Source organism: Cupressus sempervirens, chromosome 7, assembly GCF_028749045.1.
Source record: "Cupressus sempervirens isolate cs-2001-9-10 chromosome 7, ASM2874904v1, whole genome shotgun sequence".
Lineage (NCBI taxonomy): Eukaryota > Viridiplantae > Streptophyta > Pinopsida > Cupressales > Cupressaceae > Cupressus > Cupressus sempervirens.
The window spans coordinates 493,996,249-494,018,910 of NC_143124.1; the positions used below are offsets into that span (position 1 = coordinate 493,996,249).

General features: G+C 36.2%; 1 protein-coding gene across 1 annotated transcript; it reads right to left on the reverse strand.

Annotated features, from left to right (window-relative positions):
* Window positions 1-20,265: 20,265 nt before the first annotated feature.
* Window positions 20,266-21,395, reverse strand: LOC149547704 (protein PLANT CADMIUM RESISTANCE 3-like). Its single transcript, XM_089794788.1, has 4 exons — window positions 21,212-21,395; window positions 21,062-21,133; window positions 20,753-20,965; window positions 20,266-20,646 (listed from the first exon to the last, which is right to left on the reverse strand). The coding sequence occupies exons 1-4, from the start codon at window positions 21,357-21,359 to the stop codon at window positions 20,573-20,575; spliced, it is 507 nt and encodes a 168-aa protein (XP_089650914.1). The 5' UTR covers window positions 21,360-21,395; the 3' UTR covers window positions 20,266-20,572.
* Between the last annotated feature and the right edge of the window lie 1,267 nt (window positions 21,396-22,662).

Below are 22,662 nucleotides of genomic sequence, written 5' to 3' on the forward strand. Positions count from 1 at the left end.
GGGATACAAAAGTCTATTCCACCTCTCTAGTTTCACTACCCCACAAAAAGCCATAGTTTGACTCTCGATTGCATAAAACAGATAAATGTTGGAATCCATAGCTAGTGACAAGAAAGGAAATGAGGGAAACTAGATTTGGCATCTAGAAATAGAAGTTGGAAGAATCTAGATGCAATCATGCTTACCACTGGTCAGATGTCATGAGGAAAAGATCATAAGTTAGCATTTAATAGCAGAGTACCATGACATGCGAGGATCTTAAGAAAAAGGCATGATTACTCAGTACTCTGCTATGCCAATACATTATGGTAGTCAATTTAGAGATGGAGTTGAGATTACTCATATGCTAAAAAATGCTAGTACTAATGGGTGTATCCACTTTGGTAGAAGATGAATGATCATGTGAAACAATGAAACTTAGGCTATCAACCTAATAAAAGGGTGGGAGCATGGATGAGATATGGCTCTACCCAACTATATATTGAACTCATAAATCATAAAGTAGTGATAAATTAAAAGAAAAATAGAATTCAAGTAAAGAGAGTCCCCAAAAATTATAGGGAAAGAGAGAAGCCATCATTGAAAATCAAAGAATTGACACCATCCACTCTTGAATTTGCTAGCCGATCCACAAGATGATTACCTTCCCCATAAATAGGACAAATCCTACACTTTACTAGCTTGTCTAGTAAAGCTAGGACCTCCTCTAATTGGGAATTTAGAACCCAATTAGGGGAGGACTACTTTTTGATCGCATTTAGGATAAATTGGGAGTCTCCCTCGATGACAACCTTGGTCAATTTAAGCTTGATGCAGAGAAGAATGCCTTGATGAAGAGCTTCTAGCTCCGCTAGATTGTTGGAAGTAAGACTATTAGACATGGCTTTTTAAGCTATTCAACACCTTGCATCATTATTTATAATATATCTGATACCTACTATACCTAGGTTACCACAAGCAGCTCTGTCAAAATTTAACTTTACCCAGCCAATGGGTGGCAATTTCCAAATGCAGTTTTTCCTTGCCTCTTTATTATTCTTTGTATATAATAAGGGAGGATTGATCAATGTAGACCAAATTTTTTTCATAAGGCCATCCCAACTCGAAAAGGAACCTTCCTCCAAGCATACCTTCCTTAAATGAGAGTTGGTGGTCTCTATAATACTAGCTTCTATTTTGGCAATAAGATCTTCAGGTTTGAATTCCAGATTTCAAACAATGCTATGGTTCCTTTCCTTCTAGATTTCCTAAACTAAGATCGAAGGAGAGACATTTTGCAACTTGCTATAAACACCATTTATTAAAGATGTGGGCTAGCTTTTAAGAAGGTTTGACAAGGATTTTGGGAAGGGGGTAGACCAACCCAACATCCACCTGAGTCACTCCCAACAACTTTTGGAATTAGGGCAATTGAATAGGAGATGGTTTGAATCTTCGGAGCTAAGTTTACAAAGAACACACCTGGATGGACCCTGAATCTCGAGAATGGGTAGTTTTTTAATGGTTAGAATCCTCTTTTAAACTACTAACCATAGGAAGAAACCAAGTTTTGGGAGACAAGAGGAATGCCAACACAGCTTTAAAGGGATATCTGCCACTTTCGATTTGTGAGATTCTACAATGGCCTTGTATCCATTTTTGACATTGTATTTCCCATCCTTGGAGGCTGCCCAAATAAGAGTGTCCTTTTATCAAAAATTTTAAGTTTCCTGCCTTCTAAAATTTTCTCAAAATTCTTGACCAACTCAATATCAAAACCCATACCATCGAGAGATTTCAATATCCATTTTGGGGATCTATCTATATTTACCAAAGTCTTATAGTCCCTAACTTTGATACCCCATAGATCTGACAACCTATTTTTGAGGTTTAGATTGGAGTTTTTGAGCGAGAAAGGAGGTTTTCCATCTTAGGAATCTTCCTAGAAAAGGGCCTCATCTCCCATACCCACATCCCAGGTTAGAAAAATACATATCAACTTATGACATTTTAACATGAAGTTCTATCCTTCTAACCATTTTGGTGTATTGATAGTTCTAAAAATCAAGAGTGGATCACCCGCATTGAGCTATTTGTTATAAAGGATCTTAGCCCATTTATGATTTCTATCATTATAAAGGCACCATATAAGTTTCGCCCCAAGGGCTTCATTTTTCCATTGTAGGTTCTTGAGCCCTAGACCCCCTAAATCTTTAGGTTTACAAATGCTATCCCATTTGATGAGGGCCAATTTATTCTCTTCATCTTGATCCCTCCAAAGAAAATTTCGCATTTTGGACTCAAACTTTTGGAGGTTCTGCTTAGAGAGTGGGAGGTAGGATAGAGGGAAAGATGGAATAGTTGATAAGTCTACTGAGATCTTAGTGCATTTTTCGATCTTAGATAGCCATCTATCCTTCTAATCGCAGAGCTTGGAATCCAATTTTTCTAACATAGTTTCCCAAACCTTACTAGATCTAGTCCCTTTTTCTAGAGTTATACCAAGATATTTGCAAGGAAAGACTCCTTTCTTAAAACCCATTACTAAGCATATTTGCTGCTCCAAATCTGGCTTAGTATTGATGAAGTAGATTTCAGATTTTTTTTCATTAACATTCTGTCCTGAAGCTTCCATATACATATTTATGATACCTTTAAGAGAGTGTGATTTTGAAACCAAACTTTTACTAGGTAGAATAATGCCATCAGTAAATTGTTGATGGCTTATTTTGGGTAGATTTTTGGTGATAGTAATACCTAATATTCTTTGCTTGTTATATGTGTCTGTCATAGCCCTCCCAAATGCTTCTACCATGATAATAGAAAGGGAGGGAGAAAGCGGGTCTCCTTGTCGGATACCTCTAGAAATATTGAAAAAGCCTCCAGGCATTCCATTGATAAGAATCAAAATTTTTGGGGGTAGATATAAATTTAAAAATAAGATTTATCCACTAATGGGAAAACCCAAAGGCTTCTAATGTTTTACATAGGAACCACCAATCAACCATATCATACACTTTTTGGATGTCCAGTTTCATGAACATACAAGCTTCTTTGTTTAAGCATGAGGAATGAATGGTTTCTTGAATGGTAATGATTCCATCAAGTATAGATCTAGCCGGCATGAAGCCAATTTGTTCTTCCAAAATAATTTTAGGAACGATCTCTTTGAGTCTATTAGCTAGAACCTCCAAAAAGACTTTGTATATAGTGCTGCATAAGGCAATCGACCTGAAATCACCTAGGGTTTTAGGGTCTAACTTTTTTGGAATTAGAGTGATAAATGAATGGTTTATTTCTGAGAGAAGAGAACCTCCATTTCTGGAAGCTTCAATTTCTATCCATAAATCAACACCAATGATTTCCTAGCATTTTTGGAAGAAGAATGCTTGGAAACCATCTGGGCCTAGAGATTTATCTGGGTTCATGTTGAATACTACCTTCTTGACCTCTTCTAGAGTAATTGGTTGTTTAGATTTTTATTGTCTTCTTAAGTTACCACTTTGGGTATAACTTTCAAAAGATTTATCTGTGCTATTTTGTTAGAACCCTCGTAGTTATTTAATAGGTTTTGAAAGTGTTTAACAAAGGTATCTGCTATATCTCTTGGTTTATTAGTTAGGACACCTTGATGGTTCTTAACACTCATAATTGTGCTCTTGGCTTTATTATATAATGTTGAGTTGTGAAAAAATTTAGTGTTGTCATCCCCTTTTACTAGCAATTTTTCCCAGGATTTTTGTCTCTAGAACATCTCTCTTTGGAGAGGATGTCTTCTTGTTTGGCTAGCAATTATTTTTCTAAAAGGTAACTTTTATTATCCATTCCCTTGCTAATTACTTCAGAGTTCAAATCTTTTAACTAATTTTCTATTTCTAATTTTTCTTTGAAAATGTTATTAAATTGCTCTTTGTTCCATCTAAGGATATGTTCTTTAAGCATTCTTAATTTACTGATGAAGCCAAACATTTTTGAGCCTTCGCATTTGCTTGGGCCCACCATACTTTAATATTATTGATAAAGTTGGGATCTAAGAACCACATTTTTTTGCACTTAAATGGATTCCTAGCTGGTTTGAGAGGTTCAATAAATTTGAATCTAACCAAGAAGTGGTCAAACCCTGCTACAGGCAGAATAAAAGACTAAATGTTCATATTGTTTGCATCCAGATCTCCTTTTATCAGAAACATATCTAGTTGTTCTTTAATATAAGCAAAATCCTTTCTCCTATTGTTACATGTATGAGTGCCATTATTAGTTGGGGTAATAATCAAGTTATGCCATGTACACCACTCTTTAAAGTCTTTAGATGCTTGTGATAACATCTGAATGCCTACTATCTTTTCATTGATATCTAAGATTGTGTTAAAAGCACCTCCTAGTAAAAAAGATTCTTATTATTATTCATAAATTGATCAATGTCATTCTAGAAATTTTTTTTGTCAAGATTATTAATTGGGCCATACACGTTAATGATTGTAAATTTAAGGTTTGATTTTAAACTCTGAACAATACCACTAATCCAATTGTTAGTACAGTGGATTATGCTAAAAATGACCTTCCTGGGGTCCTAGAGAATACCCAAACCCCCAGATGCCCTTGAAGATTCTTGAAACACAAAATACCACATACCTAGCATCTTGTTTAATTTAGCTAAGTATACTGCATTTTATTTAGTTTCTTGAATTAAGACAATATCAGAGTTAAAGAATTTGAGGTTATTTTTTAATATCCTCTTTTTGCTAGGGGTGTTTAGACCCCTAGCATTCCAAGTAGTGATCTTCAACATACCTGATTGGGAAGGCACTTCCCCTTCCCATTAGGTTGACTTTCTGTTGTTCCCTGCTAAGACCATCTACTTCCTTGAGCTCCCTTAGAGATCTTCTACCTCTTTTACCCTTTACTTTGCCACAATTAGGGGATTTGATCCCTTCTTGAGACATATAGATGCCTAGTTGATCTAGGTTAGCTTTTGCTTCTTGGACTATATCAATCTTCTCTACTGAAGTCAGTTTCTGATCCTCAAAATCTACTTCTGAATTAGTCTAATTAAAGAGACATGGTTTCTTATCCAATTTTTATGCATGGCCCAATTTATTGTCCTTTAGGTTGCTACTATAGTTTTGCCATGAGATTGGATCCGAGCTTGCCAACTGGGTATGATTCGCATGACTATCCTTTAGATCTATTTTTAATATGTCTCTTCTGAGATCTTCATAGGTGTAATTTTCCCCACCTAATTTGAGGATCCTCTGAATAAGTTCTTCTGTCTAAGTTGACAAAGTGTTGTCAACTCTATCTTCACCAAAGACTTGAACTAGTTCATCAATGAGCTAATCTAGATTGGCATCTTCTGCTTCTGCCATGTTTAGTTCAACAATTCTTGGATCCATCTGGCTATCCTTGTTCAAAAATTCTTGAAGTTCTTTAATTGGTAGACTATTTACTGGCACATTTTCCCTTTCCTTATCTTTATTCCTGCTAAGAGGTGTGAATGGAGAGCTACCTATTGCAACTGGAGTTTGCCAAAACTTGTTATTTTTGATAAGAGTGTCCAGATTGTTGCCGGGCAACCTGGGTTGATTAGGTTCCATCATGACTATTTCCTCTTGTGCCACATCCACTTTGTTTTCTTTATCGGAGGAAAACAACAAGAGATTCTCAAGCTCCACTAATTGTCCTTCATGATTTCCTTCTATAGCATCTTCTTGGTGGAAACCTAGGTTTAATTCCTAAGTTATATCTTCAAATATCTGATAAAACTTGTCTTCTCCTCCTTTCTTAGTGGATATCTCAACTGATTTCTTCTACTTGGCTGAGATAGTCCTAGGTGATGCCTCCTTATTATCCAATGACCATTATTCCTATTATATCTAATTTTTGTTTTCTCTGCTCTTCTTTCCTCTGCTTTTCTTCTCTTTCTTTCTGTGTTTCCTATTGTCCACAATGATGCTTTGCAACTTGGGTTTACTAGAGATTTTGGTAGTTTTATCCTTATCTCCAATAGAGATCTCTTGATATGATTTACAACTAATTTCAAAGAAGTTCTTTTCATCTTGAGGACACTTAACTATATTGGTTTCTAATTTATCTACCCTATCTTGATGACACCTAGCTTTTTGCCATGACATGTGATCTTCCATATCAGATGCTTTAGTACCAATCCTTATAAAATAGTCCCCAGCAACATGCTCTTCATGGAGCATCTTGAGGTGTCTTCTTTTTATTAGAGGAAACAATCTACTAAGATTTGATGTTTTTGGCAGCATGTTGAAACACTACCTTCTTTCATCATCAAGTCTGATAATGTCCACAATTCTGCCCTCACACTTGAGGAATTCTAAATCACATTTGGATCTATTTATAATGATTTTTAGATTCTTATTTGTGGTCTTGTTAATTTGACAGTTGATTAGTAGTCTAACATCATTGCTTTTTTCAAATGCCAAATCCAATCCAATTAAGTTTCCTAATGATTTACCAATCATTTTTAAAATGCTAATATGCTTTAATTCTAGAGGAAGAGAATTAGCAACAGACCAGGATGGAATTGTAAAATCTAGATTATCTTCATTGCAATTAGGAATCCAATCAAATAAGTAAATAGCATGACCTTTAAACAAATATTTGGATGCCCTACTAAATTCTTTTTTAACTAATTCATCATAGCACTAAAAGAGAATTCTTTTAGAAATAGATACCTCGGTGCCACAAAACTCCTCAAACCAGTCGATCAATTTTTGCATATCAGCTATGGGACCATTCCAATAGGTGAAGGGGCCTACTTATTGACATTCTTCCCATTTCTCTTTGCTATCTTGATTGCTGATAATGAGAATTGTGTCTTTGGGAGTTTCTGAAGGGAGATCGAGGGATTTAGGGTTTGGGTGGTGAGGGTTGGTTACTCTGCGATGTGGGGGAATGTATGAAGGAGATAAAAATGAAGTGGGGTAGTTCAATGAAAGATATAAAGTATCAGGTAGCTAAGAGAAGGCAAAGCCCTCTTTATGAAAGTAAGGAAGATTCTAATTATGACTTGCATATTTAGTTCAGTTGAACACTGCAATTTGTTTATCTAAGCTAGAAATTGAGAATATTTTGGATGGTATATCTCTGCCGAAACCACCTACCATGTTCTCCTCCTTCTCCAATTGCAGATCCTCCAATGGGGCAAAGTAATTTGGGGTGTTGATCCTCTCTACTCTTAAGTACCTATAATCATTCTTCATGCTCTAGAATCGAGGGTTAAAAGAGCCTAACCTAGGTTGTTTAGGGTTCTGAGAGTATCGATGGAGAAGTCTTCCTATATTATTCTTCAAGTAGGGTTTAGGAAGTTTTGTTCATTTGCTAAAATTCGCATTTTTTGCAAAAAAAAATTTGCTCGCCATTTAAAAATAAAAAATAAATAAATAATTTAGTTTGTTTAAATTAATTAAATACATGATCATTTTTTTTTATGAAAAGAAACTATTGAAATTTTATTTATTCAATTGTTCATATACAAAATAATTTTAAATTTAGTATATAATTTTTTTAAATATTATTATAATTTACTTTTTAAAATGTGAAGATATTATCATTGCATTTAGAGATTTTCTATTTTATCCATTCAAGGATATTTTTTTATTTAGAATGAGATTTTTTTGCATAAGATTCTTGTGGTTAATTTTCATTCTTAAGAATGAGGGTTGATGAATTTCATAGCCTGAGATAATTTTCTTTGACTATAACAAAGAATGAGTGAAAATTCTATTAGCTCATGCCTTATTCTAGAGCCAATGAGAATTCACCAACAATGGTTCATCAGTTCATTCGAGATCTGAAGAACCATCTTATTAGGAGTCTAAAAGTTTTCAAACCTAAAACCCTCAAGGATGTGGTACATCAAGCTTTCCTAGTAAAGCAAAGCATTACCTTAGGACATGGTGGTTTTGTGGGAGCACCTACAACATCAAGGTTCAAAGGTAACCAGTGATCAGGTAGCAATAGGAAGCCTACTTCTATAGGAGGCAATCAACACCAGGGAGAATCTTATCCTCCAATTTAGAGTGGGAAACATGGACACAAGTCATCTCATTATCCTCAATGGAAATCACGGTTCTTGGATCAGAGACATATAGGTTTAGAACCCACGGTTGGAGATTTTGGTAGATCACAGAGAGTGTTCTCAATGGAGTCTTATCCTCCTACAAGGGGAAAGGGTCCAATGGGACAAACACAGTGAGTGCTTTAGTTTTATCTTTCTTGTAGGCTTTCAAGAGTAAGCTTAAGTCTGGGGGGTGGATTAAATGCCTACCCCTAGTTAACTTTACATATTATTGCCAAACTCTTTTAGGCTAGCTTTATATGTTTATGCTTGATGGTCAGTGACATTATTTTCCAAATTGTTGGATATTATTTCATACATAGTTAATTATACGATGAGTTACTTTGGTACTAGTTATTCTAGGTATGCATGATTATTCTTCGATGATGATTGTATACAATGATTTCCAATTATTTCATGATGATAGTTAGATGGATTATTTATATGTGTTTTCTATGAATACTTACCCCATACTTACATGTGTATGGTGTACTTGTATGTTTTATTTTATGTCTGATGTTTCTAATTGTTGGGTGATGCGGCGTGCTCCCCTACCCACAGGTGGTTAATTATGTGGTGTTCCATGTTCACTAACAGTCATGGCTTTTGGTGCAATGGCAAATGGGCCCTACAATTGGTATCAGAGCCTGGTTTTGGCCTGGTCATGGGTTCAAATCTCCTCGGTGCCTTCCTGACCCGCGTAAGCACCTAGTATGCGCGTCGAGGGGGAGATTGTTGGGTGATGCGACGCTCTCCCCTGCCCATAGGTGGTTAATTATGTGGTGTTCCATGTTCACTAACAGTCATGGCTTTTGGTGCAACGACAAATGGGCCCTACACTAATATGGTTGAGGGGGGGATTCGTAGTCACCTACTAGTTGGGATCTACATGATGCACCACTTCTTGCCATTGCATGTTTAATTTAGAATATATGTGTATGTACATGTGTGGATTTTATGCAGATTATAGGTATTGGGTATCAACTTCCCTAAATTGTCAGGATGAGCATACCCTATCACAATATCTCAATGGTAAGAGGAGATAACTCTTGAGTTTGAATCCTATCCTTAAGTTAATTATCCTAGAAAGTAGGAAAGTACATGAGTTGTTCACCCTTCTGAATTCATCAAGTGACATAAATTTGTGATTATAACCCTTGAGTGTGATCTAGTTGTCTGTATTTTATTATGGGTTTTCATTTTTACTCTTGTGGGTCTTTGGTGTATTTTTTATTATAATTAAATCAAATTAAAATAATATTTAATGATTTAATTTAATAGGAATTTTATAAGGTGAAATCAATATTTAATTAATTGGGAAATTAATTAAATAAAAGAGCTAAATTTAGAGTTTTAGTTAAAGTCTAATTTTGGACATATTAATATTAATTTAATTTAATAATAATATATTTAGGAGTTCATTTTTAAATAAATGTTAAATATTATTATTACTTAATAAATATTTTTATCAAAAGTGTCTCAAAAATCAATTAAGGGGAGAAAGAAAATTATTTAATAAAGATATTTTAATTAAATGGCAAAAAGGTTGTGCATGAATATTTAAAATGTAGGAAAATTTTGAGAGAAGGCGTCAAGTGAAAATTGGACCTTTTGAGCTCTACTAGGGTTTTCTTGCTTCATGCGAACATTCAATTTTTTTTGCATACGGCCTTTCACTTGCACTCCCCTTCTATCAATACTTGTCATACCGCATTTACTGTGGGAGCTTTAGGTTAGGATATAATGGCTCTGGCCAGCGGTGAACCAGTTGTTTCTGGTGTTCACGCTGCTGCTTCGGACTGCCATGGCACCGCCACCGAACAAACGCCCGTGCAAGTTTGTCCCGAAGGTTTTCCATGAGGTAATCCTGATATTGTCCTTCCTTTCCAAGAATTTGATGCTGCATGTGACTGGTTAGAACAACATACCTTGATAGGGTATTTTTTTGTTAGGACTCCCCCTGAAGCTATGCTCAGAGAATGGGTCAACAAAAGCTAGACTCCTCATGGAGTCTGCCTTGACGATATGCAAAACCTTACCAAAGGTTTTTTTTATTTCACTTTGCTAACCCATCACAAGTAGACGCAGTTTTTACCAATGGCCCTTGGTCTGTGCGTTCCTCTCTGCTTGTTTTTCAAAAATGGTCTCGAGACTTTTCTGTCTCGGATGATAAAAAGCTTAGGGTTCCTATTTGGGTCAAATTCCCAGGTCTACCCTTGCCTTGCTAGCCTTTTATTGAGTCTATTGCCCAAGCCCTTGGAAAAGTTGTTACCAAGGAGCCAGAGAAATTTTTTAATGCTTGCCCTCAGCGGCGTGTTTGCATTGAAGTTGATCTTTCTAAAGATCTCAAGGATTCTGTGGAAATCCAGATTGGCACTCAAACCTTTGCACAGAAGGTGCTTTACTTGAACCTACCTAACACCTGTTATAGGTTCCAGTCTGCAGAACACAATATCAGGGATTGCCCTTTGGCCATGCCTAGGGTCAAACCCTAGCCTAAACTGATGCCTGTTAAGTAGGTCGAAGGAAAAAAAAGAAGAATGGGTTACTGTTGGGTGCAAAGGCAAGCCTGCCTTGAATCCTTTGGCCCCCAAGCCATCTTATGCAGCAGTTATCGCAATTCCTCCTGCTTCCACCAAAGTGTCAGCACCTGCTAGCATGGAGATACTAGTGGCTTCTGTTGCACTTGTTCTAATTTCATAGGTTTCAAACCCTGCTGGTTCACAAGAGATTAAGGAAGCTGCCACGACCTCGTCCTTGGCTGGGGCTCGTTCTCCTCTTGCAATCTCTTCCATAGTACCACCAGCAACAAGGCATTCTTGCAGTCCTCCTAGACGTGTGAAGATATCAGGGGTCAAATGGTAAGCTATAAGTCTAGAGGATTTCCTGTCTGACTTTCACCCAGTTTCTACCTTTTGCAGAATAGTTACTCCTCTCTCGAGGACGAGGATGATATGGAAGAGTTTTCATGAACTTCCTCTCTTGGAATGTTTGAGGTCTTACAGACCTCCCCAAAGAATTCTATGTCCGGGATGCCCGTCATAGACTTGGAAATTTAGATTTTCTTTGCCTACAAGAAGTTAAAATTTCTGGTTTCATGCTTTCTGCTGCATGCCGCGTTATTTGGCAGGATAGCGTCATGATTTCTTCTCAGCATGAAGCTGGCCGAGGTGGTGTAGTTACTCTCCTATCACCTTTCCTTCATTCTGCTATTATTTCGTACGGTTCTGACCCTACACACCGTATTATTTGGCTTTTGTTATCCATTAACAATCATTCTTTTCGAGTCATTAATGTTTATGCCTCCAATGATGTTGTGGAAAGGGCTCAAATGTGGGTTTGGCTTGCTGACAACTTGTCGCTAGCTACTTGGGTCTTGTGTGGGGACTTCAATATGGTTGAAGTGGCCTCTGATAAAGATGGCATTCTGCCTTTCTATTGGATAGCAGGGGAAAGAGAAGCTTGGTTTTACATGCATCATAAATTGGGCCTCTTTGATCCCAATACTAGCCGCCGTCATGATAATGGGGCTTGGCACACTTGGTCCAATTTTCAAGCCAGTCCTGACCGCATATTGAAATGTCTTGATCGTGCTATGATCTTGGCGCAATCTTTTTTTTACTTTTCTGAAGATCGTGATCTACCTGTCATTCCTTTGACAGATGTGACATTGTCAGACCACTATCCCATTTATTTTGGCATTTCTTGGCAAACAGCTATCCCCAAAGTGGATAAGTCTCAATTCTTCCTCAACATGTCTGTGTTATTGCATGCCTCCACCATCTCCCACATACAATGTGTCTAGAATTTGGAACCATGTCCACATTCCCATCGAGGTTGGATTCAATGGTGGAATGATGCCATTACCAGAACGGCTCATTTTTTGCGCATCTACGAGCGTCAGCTGGCAATTTTCAAAAAATGATCTTATGAAGCCAACACCCTTGCCCTTAAAAAAGCCTCTGAAGTGCTCACCTTGAACCCCTTTGATGTGGATCTTCAACTTCATCTTGCCAAGCTTCGCCATGAAAAGAAAATTGCTAATAACTATGCTACCCGAGGAGCTCAAATCAAAGCTTGTCTCTACTGGTTGGAGGTTGGCGACAAAGCCTCGAAGGAGTTCTTCTAGGCTCTCGGAGCCTGTCATACCAATGTTGGGATTAAAAAGATAAAATAGGGAACTGATGTTCTTTCCAGTCTGCCAGATATCCTGCAAGCTTTTGTTCTTCACTATGAGAACGTTTTTGCTTCGCAGGGCCATTCGATTGCTCAAGAGGAGGCTCTCAGAAAGTGTATTACTGTTACTCCAAACTGCCTAGCGGTTGAGCAACGTGCTTTCTGTGAGCAACTTCTTTCCCTTCGAGACCTTAAAGAGGCAGTTTATTCCATGGCAGATGACAAATCCCCTGGGTGTGATGGATTTCCCTGTGAATTTTACAAACATCTTTGGGAGCAAATTGGTCCTGATCTGCACAAAGTCTATCTTGAAGCATACCATTCTAAAAGCTTAGGAGTGATCATAAATAAAGGCAATATTAAATTCATACCTAAAGCTGGTGATTCTGAGGACATCTGCAACTGGAGGCCCATCACCCTCTTGAATGTGTCTTATAAGATCATTGCTAAAGCGCTCTTTCTTAAAATTTGCCATATGCTTCCTCTAATTGTGCGGCCTGAACAAACTGGCTTCATCAAATCCAGGTATATTCTTGACAACATCATTGCTATCTGGGAAGGTACGGAATGGGCTCATAAGTCCAAGCAGCAGGCTATCTTTTTAAAGATAGATTTTACTAAAGCCTATGATCACATTGAATGGCCTTTCATTTTGGCTATGCTTCAGGCTCTGGGTTTTGGTCCCAATTTCCTTCAGTCCATGGAGATGCTCTTTGGTGACGCTAATGCTTGCATCACCATCAATAATTCGCAATCTGAAGCTTTTGGACTTTTTCGTTCCATCAGACAAGGTTTTTGGTTAGCTCTAGTGCTTTATGTCCTTGCTGCTGAAGGTTTTGGTTATTTACTTGCTCACTCTATGTCTTCAGGGCTGGTCCGTGGCATTTCCTTGCCTGATTCTTCCTCCCAATTAGTCAATGGTCATTTTTCTAATGATTCTTTTCTTACTCTTCTTGAAGATGAAGAAAACATCAAAAATGCTTTAAATTGTCTTGACACTTTTTGTCAAGCCTCTAGCTCTTCCATTCAATGGCATAAAATGCTCTGCTACCGACAGTCTTTTTTGCCAGCTCCACCTTGGCTCAGCCAATTCCAATGGAAATGGGTCACTCATGGAGAAATTTTTCGCTTTCTTGGCATTCCCTTTGCTTTCTAGGCTTCCCCTGTGGAACTTTGGAATGCTGTGCTTACAAAGATTAGCAAAAAGCTTGATTATTGGATCACTAAGCCACTTTCTCTTGCTGGTAAATTTTAGATTTGTTCTAAGATTTTGGCCACCACCCATGTGTATTATTCTTCTTTTTGGGCTCCCTCCAAAGCTTCCTATCTCAAATTAGAATGTTTGCTTAGAGATTTTCTTTGGGCCTCTAGTTCTGACCATCATGGTTTTCACAGAGTTGCTTGGGATTTCTGTTGTCTCCCAAGGGGATATGGGGGTCTCGGCCTGCTTTCCACTTGAAAGCAGGGCCTTGCCCTCTGTGCTAAATGGATTATCAGAGCTATTTCTGGAGATGAAGCCTGGAAAATTTGTGTCAGGCATTGCATCTCTTCAAGCTTCCTTGCTAACAGACTGGTGTGGAAGGGGATTGGTTTTTAGACCCTTCTCACTATGCGTGAACCAGTGGTCATACAGGGCTCTTTTGTTATAAAGAGCATCTGGAAAGCCTGGGAAGCTGTTAAACCTTGGATTCGTTGGGCTGGTGATGAGTTTCACAATGGGCTGTCCTTAAATCAGCAAAACATTTGGTGGTCTCCCCTGTTTGCCTTCCAGGGTATTCCTCTTTCCAAGACTCAAGGTGCTAGTGCTCTGCGTTTCTTTAAACGTGGCATTCGCACTACCAAGGACATTTTTTCAAGAGTCACCATGAATTTTAGGTCTTGGGAGGATATGCAAGTTCAATACTGCCTTGTTTGTGTCGATCGCCAAACTTATGACCTTCTGTTGTCTTCCATCCCTGTGCACTTACTTCATAAAGTGGGGATTTAGTCTGTTCGACCTTGGTGGTATGATTGGAAGTGGTTTCCTGCCACTCCATTTACCAATTATAAGCCCAATATGGGATACAGATGGCTTTCACCCCACCTTTCAATGGTGGACACCCTTAATCAATGGTGGCATTTGCATTCTTCTCTTTCTCAATGGAGAAAATGGTTTGACACCATTTGGAGTGCCATTACAGAACCTAAGATTGCTCACTTTTCTTGGTGCCTTGCCTTCCAAGGTCTTCCCCTGGGGCCTCGGCTCAAGCACATTGGGGTTCCTGATCCCAGATGCCCCTTCTATGGCCAACCTGAGTCCTTTTTGCATATTTTTTGGTTTTGCAAGCGTGCTTAGAATTATTGGCACTGGATTCATGATTTTTTCAAGCCTTTCAGGCCCAAACCTTTTTCTTGGCACATGATCCTGCTGGGTGATTCCCCCAAATTTCCTCGAAAGTTTTCCCAGATTTGGCATACTTTCAAGATGGAAATTTTTTTTTCTCTATGGAAAGATAGGAATGCAATTTTATTCACTCACAGTTTTTTGGATGTTAACATTGCAATGTACACTAAGGCATGCATTTGTAACAATGTTATTATGCAGATATAGGTGCAAGCTAATAAAGTTGCCCTAGAGGTTGCCCACTTATAGGAATTGTTAAACCACTGGGGCAATGCTCCTTGTACCATTGCTAGAGTGCCTCCGGATGCCTCGGCTGATGCCTCCTCATCTCGTGGTCGCCGTTCCAGACGCCAGTCCTCTGGCCGCCATTCACACATGTCGCATTCCCAGGGTCCCCACCACCACTCTCCCAACGGTGGTCATGGCGGTTGGAGGCGTTGCTCCGCTTCCCCACCATGTGGTGGTTTTGGCTGGTCCTCGGCTCCCCCCCCTGGACGGGCTTCTGGTCGGTCTCTGGCTCCTCCCCCTAGACGGGTGCACTCTGGCAAGTTTCCCCGGCTAGCCTTGGCAATTTCTCCTCCGTGGCCAGACAAGAGGGATGCGGAGGCTGCAACTACCCTAGATCCTGCAGATGTTGCTGATGGCTGGATTGTTCCTAGTCTGCCTCACAATCCCACTGATGCGTAGGGATTTCATGATAAAGATGATCCTCCTCCCTCTGCTAGTACTGCCTTGGCAGCATGAGGTTGTTTTAAATCTTTTTTTGTTTTTTTTTGATGAATAGTTTATAGTTTTTGGCTGCGGCCATGTTGTTTATTCTGACTTCGGCCGATTGAACTCTTTCACGGGGTGATCTTGTATCCCCTGACCCTTTTTTGTGAATTGTAATCTTAGTAAATTTTATTAATTGAAAAGGACTATTCATCAAAAAAAAAAATTAAAATGTAATAAAATAATAAAAGATAAAGATCAATGAGCCTTCTCACGTGATTGCGCAATCAAAGCCCTAAATTTAGGGGAGAACTCTTTATCAGAGATCTAGAGCTCATTTTTGCATTAACCAAGTTTTGGAGGAGTAATTTCGGAGGAGGTTTTCAGAAAGAAAGGAAAATAGTTGTGTGCTATGTGCATTTTCGAATTAGCATCAAATTCAGGTAGAATCTTGTGAATAATTTGTGCAGTAGATTTCTAGTCTTAAATTTTCTATCTTCTTCGTGCTTGGATAAATTCGTTCTCAGAATTTTTAGATTTGGTTGATATTGTTGTGTTGTAATTTACTAGGTTATATTCTTGATTTCATCTATGGATGAATTAATTGATTGAAACCCTTGTTGTAGTTTATCATTGTTCTTTGTTTTTGAAATTGTCTGTATTTGAGGAATTGTGAATTAAAAACCCTCGTGTGGTAAATTTTAGAAAATGAAATTGTGGATAGGGTTTGAAATTGCACAAAAATTGTTAATTAATCAAATTCATTTGATTGCTAGTAAATTCTCTATTGGATCTACTATATATATATATAATAAGGTAATTACATAGTAATTTGTAATTACTATGTAATTACATTATTAAATATAAATATAAATATAAAATTATAAATTAGAATCTATTGGGGGGGTGAGCAAATTTGGTAATTTGTTTTAATAAAAAAATTTAATAAAATTTAATAATATTAAATATATTTTGGAGGGAGGTGGGTCACCACATCACACCTCCCCTCCCCATCACATCCATGGTGGTGCACAGGGACTGTCATAGCAGTTTTGTTGCAACAACAACAAGTATTGTCGATGTAGGACCTATTGTGGTCGTAACAAAACCTGCTATGATGACCTTTGTTTAGGCAGGTCAGTGGGCCTTTAAAAATGCTTTTAAATGTTTTTATTTATTTATATATATTTTTAAATTATTAAATTAAATTAAATTTAATAAATGTTTTTTAAATAGTACATTAAATGAGAGTAAAATGAATTAATATGAGTCATTCATTTTCCTTGCCCATGCCTCTAGTGCTAGTACAGGTTAGGATGGGAGTATGGAGGATGCTTGGTTGTGACTTTGCTTCATTCGTATGTCTTATCTGTACAAAAAGCTACTAATGTTGCATAGAGACACTGGGGGGCCGAAGTATTACAAGATTGCCTGGGTAAACTTAGAGTTGGCTCATGCGATGACACTTTACCACTTGGAAAATTTCCTACATGTCATTGTTGCCTTTAGGTTTAGATGTCATTTATATCTTGGTAACTTTGAGTTAGATTGCTTTCAAGTTTTCTTGACCTAGATGTTGGTTTTGACCTTGGAGTTTGATATCCTATTTGGGACTTGAGACTATCTCCTCATTGTAGTGGAAGTGGACCCTTTTGGGTTTCACAAGGCCGGGTGGTAGTGCTTTTTACTTTTACCATTGAGATCTGACAGTTTGATGTCATGGTTGGGATTCCTTGTTTTGTAATCTCTTTCATTCTATTTCTTACATACCATGATGGATGGTTGTATTGTATTGTATTTGATTTTATAGATCTTACGAGATGATGTAATCTATTTTTATGATGTATATTCTTTCAGCCTTTCATACCCTGTGGCCTATATAGTGGATGATTGTGCATTTTGATTATTGTTAAGTGGCATTTGGGATAATTATATATTATTTAAATGGATTTGTACTTGTACTTATTCTTTAATGTAGATGTGTTATATATTGGTTTTAGTATTAATTAAACTTAAATATGATTCAACATCATGGGATCCTTAATAATTGTAATCTATTTATGGTATGTGCTTATGTATATGTTATTGCTTCCACTATTTTATTTCTATTGTTATTAAGATATTATCTTTATAAAAAAAATGTTTGGCAAACTTAGTAAAACTTTAGGTTAATTTCTTTTGGGTTCCCTCGTAGGGCATTACAGGCTGAAAAATGGTGTATTTAATTATCTTAGATTTTTTTTGGAGTGTATTATTCTTCTAAGGATTCATTAGGAATGAGATATTTTAATTTCTAGAAATGTCTTAAGGTCACTAGTTGTTTTTCATAAAAATTTATAGAAGCTACATACTAAATAATGATTTAATTACTTTCAAATTTAATTTTTGAACTCTATTATTATTTCAAAACATAGGTGAGTTTTCTTTAGAAATGGTTTTGTAATGTGGACAAGAAAAGAACTTTAAATTAGATGTGTATTTACCTACCAATTGTATCTTGTTACTAAAAGATGCTTTGGCCAAAGCTTGAATTTTTGCATATGTTTCATTTGTATGCTTGGTTAGCTATTTGTTGATTTCTCTTTTCCACCCTATGTTTGGGATTACTAGTTAGACTAAAGATTTTTAAGTAGTTAGATGCATAGTTGTACCATTTCTTCTAATCCATCAATGTCAGGTTGCTATGCTTCTCGGGCAAGGTTGGGGAGCTCTTCACTTTAGGAAGAACCTTAGGGGAGCTAGCCACTATGTGGTTGGGTGGGGGTAGTAAAAATACTTCGGCCACACTCCCATCTTAGGATCTGTGGATGGACAATAGACAGCCCGAAGGCTTGGGAGATATGAGCATTCAAATGAATGATAGTCAATTTGATGAAATGTTTAGAAATTTTGATCGATATCAAATGATGGGTCATGTTTGTGTTGTATAATTAAACTTTTATGTGATATGTACTTCTCGACCTCCTGATGGACATTATAAATGTGTATATCAATCTTTCAAGTAATGTTTCTAATTTGATAGTTGTTTGAATCTTGAAATTAAGTCGATAGTCTTATTACTACAAGACTTTCCTTCGGAATGTTATGAGACTCTAGCAATGTTAGATGCCGTATAAAAGAAAAACTGGTGCTGATAAATAATGTGAGGATTAAATATTTTTGAACTGCTAGCTATGAGTCTTGAAAGCAATTGGAATCCTTTTTGATAGTGCAACAACAGCTGATGCAACAGTTTGTGGGGGATGGAAACACACCCCATCAATATATTTCCCTCATCCTTCAAATGTTAGTCTACTGTCACACTATCCTTTGGCCTTTGTCATGAGTTTTAAATGGATTAAAATACCATAAAATCTACTACCCTTGTTGCTAATTTGTTTCTTACCTATGATCTCTATGTTGTTGGGATAACAACATCATGGTTAAAGAAGTATATGTAAGACAATTTCTGATTCATTATAGAAGGAAAGAAAACATACAAGAAAATCAAATGATAATAATCAACAAAATACTTAGGTTATATTCCATCAAGAACAACATCGTTTCCATGATTTTCATAGCTTTTATGTGGCTGTGTATATATGTGTGTCATGATTATGTAGTGAATGAATCACCAAGTAGATATAAAATGTTGCTACCAATCTTAGTAGAAAAGAACAACATTTTAAGACTTTGATGTTTCAGTCAAGAAGTTGGCAAATTTTTTATGGCTCTTAGTAGAGGATCAAAATGTAAAGCATGCAAAGAAACAAATGGTTGGTAAAAAGTACTCCTTAATGAGAAGAGGTGTCAAAATTATTGAAAGAATAATGTTTTATGATACAATAAATTTATTAAAATAGAAAATAATAATTTATGCATGAATCTTTTGATTAATTGGACTTTGTCAAATCTTTTGTAATGCAGACTTGAACTTGTTGATCAACTATAGACTGTTCAAGAAAGTTACTTTTCATATTCTATTTAACATTATTTCTCAAATAATCATATTTGACTTTTTACTTTTGTATCTGATTTTATTTGGGTCAGTTTCACATAATAAATTCTAATTTTTGTATTAATACCATTATATCATAATTTTGCATTTTTCAATAACAATACAAATAATAACTAAATAAAAAATTTAATATTTTTTCCTCCAAATCAATAGCTAATAAAAATTAATTGTTAAAATTTAACAAAATCTTAAATATATCTAATAAACATTAAATATCTCATTTCTAAATTAACAAACTACTACGATATATTTAAATAGTTTCAAAAATATAAATTTATCATAAGCACATGTAAAAAATATATAAATAAACCAACAACTTCCCTTTAAAAAAATTCAAAAGTCTTTACAAAAAGAAAAAGAAACAAGGAAAAAGTTCTATTTAGCAATATTATTTGATTTATTCACATGATAACTAAATTTACAATTTATATTTGTACCATCCTAAGATTTCATAACATACTTATTAATATTAAATGTAATTAATGAATTAAATCTTGTTGTACTAGCCACATTGTTACCCAAGGATTGTCATTTTTGTTGTACTTTTGATGTAAAATTATATGGAAAACACATTGGTATTGACATAGTTACAAAACATGCATTGAAGATGGAACATTATGTTGTGTACTGAATTGTAGATCATCAAAATTAAATTTTATTACTACTATTTTAAATATTTAAATAAAATTTAAAGAAAATCTCAAACTATTTTAATTGCCTATTAATTATTTAACAAATTCTATAAATAAAGATTCATAGATTGATTAGGATATAGAGAAACACTTAGAATTTACAAGGGATATTGATACAACTGAGAAATATTTTATCAAATATTATACTAAAATTATAAAACTTAATTATAATGAAAAATATGGTAGTAACTATTCAATAATATCAGAATAATATCAGCAAACATATATGATTATACGCTAGTACTTAATTCATTTTTAATGGAAAATATATGGTTGACTAGTCTTGGAAATTGAAAGCCTAAGACTTGTATAACCACTTTACATATTTTTGTTACTTCTGATGACATGATGACACTTCTTTCAAAAGTGGTCTTGACATATACAACTAGAGAAAACTGCTTTTCAAAGGAGATATCCAAGCCTATCACTTGATTCACCGTCACAATAGTATCAACAACAACCACCGTACTACGTCAAAACACATAAAATTATGAATAGCGGCCATTAGAACTCTGAAATGCAGAACAATAAAGACACGAGCGATGGGATCATTTTTCCATGGTTGGACACGCAGGAGCTGCCATGGATGCCCCCATCTTGCGCTCCTGTCTTCGCAGGTTCCCTTTCCACCCCGAAAAAACAAAAACAAAAAAACCGCAAAAAAATGAAGCCCAAAACCAGTAGAACAATTATAAATGTGAAGATCCACATAAAAGCATAATTATTACCGAGATCAGGGCGAAATCCCAAATGTTTGAGCTCTCTGTATTCCTGACAGAGAGCACAGGATTCACAGAAAGAATGTACGAAACAATCATTCCAAGGGGAACCGAACAAGTTGAATTTGACCCGCGTCTTGTTTCGATACGAGCACGAATACCAGCACGGAACCCCCGTGAAATGGAGCAGCAAACTGTATATCCCTGAGCTCACAAAGCGCGCTGCGTACTCATGAAGTTCAAAAGATTCAACCTTTCCATTTCAATACAAAAAAAACTTAAAATTAATCCAATTAAATGTACAGTAGTGTCACTTACGGGGAGAACCCTCGTCCACAATCTCCGCAATCTGCCCAAATGCGATGCAAGGGCAGCAACATGTGAGACAACCTGCAAAAGATTCAACATTTACAATCATATAATTATGAGCGGAGATGAATTAGAATGAATTGAGCTGTGTGGACATACAAACGGGCAGATCTGAGCAGCAGTCGCAGAGATTGGAGGACCACTCAGCGGGGCGAAGAGGGGCGCATTGCGGAGGATAAAGCGGAAGCGGCGGCAGGTGGACATCTTGTGGTTGGGGAGCTGAAGAGAAATTTTGAGCTCCTTGCATTTTGGTCCCCTTTTTTTCGCTGCTGCTGCTGCTTATTTCGATTCACAAATTGCGAGTTTAAATGGTTCGTTTGAACTTGCATTTAACATTTCCAGCATTTTGACGCTTCTTCGCTTTGGCAAGGAAGTTTCTTGGCATTTGCATTGGAGACTTTCGGCTGACCCTGTGCCGTGTTGACTGGACAGCTTTTACATTTCCACACAAGTTCTTCCTTGGGAGCTCATGGCCGAAATTGTATTTGCGATGGCCATGATTTGGTTTCTGAAGAATCGATTCATTTTTCTTTTCCGTTTTATGGAGGACCTTTCAGAAGTTGGTTTCTTTCGTGGAGGTTGGCTTTAAATATATATAAGTTCTGATTTTTCAAGTCTTATGGAGACTATTTTGTAATATGATAGATATATTTAATTGTCTCTTCTATCTTTAGAGGGGCGTTTTTTATAATTAGTTTTTAGACTAGAGGTTGTCTTAGAATATATTAATAGTTTTAAAATTATTTTTAAAGTTTTTATAGAGATCTAAGATAAAATATCAAAAATGATATTTAATATAGAATTTTAAGTTATGTTTTGAATCTTTTATAGTTGATTTCTAGTGTGGAGCTGGTTCTTTAATATAATTGTAAGTCTTAAAATGATTTATTACCTCTCTATTTTAAACTTTTTTTAAAGATCTGAGTTGAAATATCAAAGGGATATTTAATATAGAGATAGTTAGTTTCTAGTGTAGAGTCAGTATTTGAATAGGTTTATTGGTCTCAAAATGATTTATTATATTATTTATTTCTAAAGTTTTGTGAAGATCTAAGTTGAAATATCAAAGGGATATTTAATATTGAAAAAGGGCATGACTATCCATCTCCTTCTGTAGATGCTTCTCTCGCTTTCCCTTGCCTATTAGAACTTGCAACCAAAGGCAAATTATTGTCATCTTCCTAAATCCACAAAGGGTGAAAGCACAAAGTTGTGTCACATTTCATGATAATTTATCAACGCAACTAAATTTGAGTATTTCTAACTAATTTTTTTTTTGGGGTCAAACATATGGTCTAACTAGATTCTTTCAAGCTAAGTAGATGAGTGCTTTAACTTCTCCAATTGGAAATGTCTATTAAATGCATGATTTATATCATTTTGGGTCCAATCACAAAAGAAATAAAATTATTTCAAAAAATAGATGTTTCAATAACTCCCCGTTTTAATGACATCTTTTCAAAAACATAAACAAATACCCTTTTTTAGATCTCAAAGTCAAAATATGTTCATTTAGATTCTATAGTATTTTAACTAGATATAATATATTG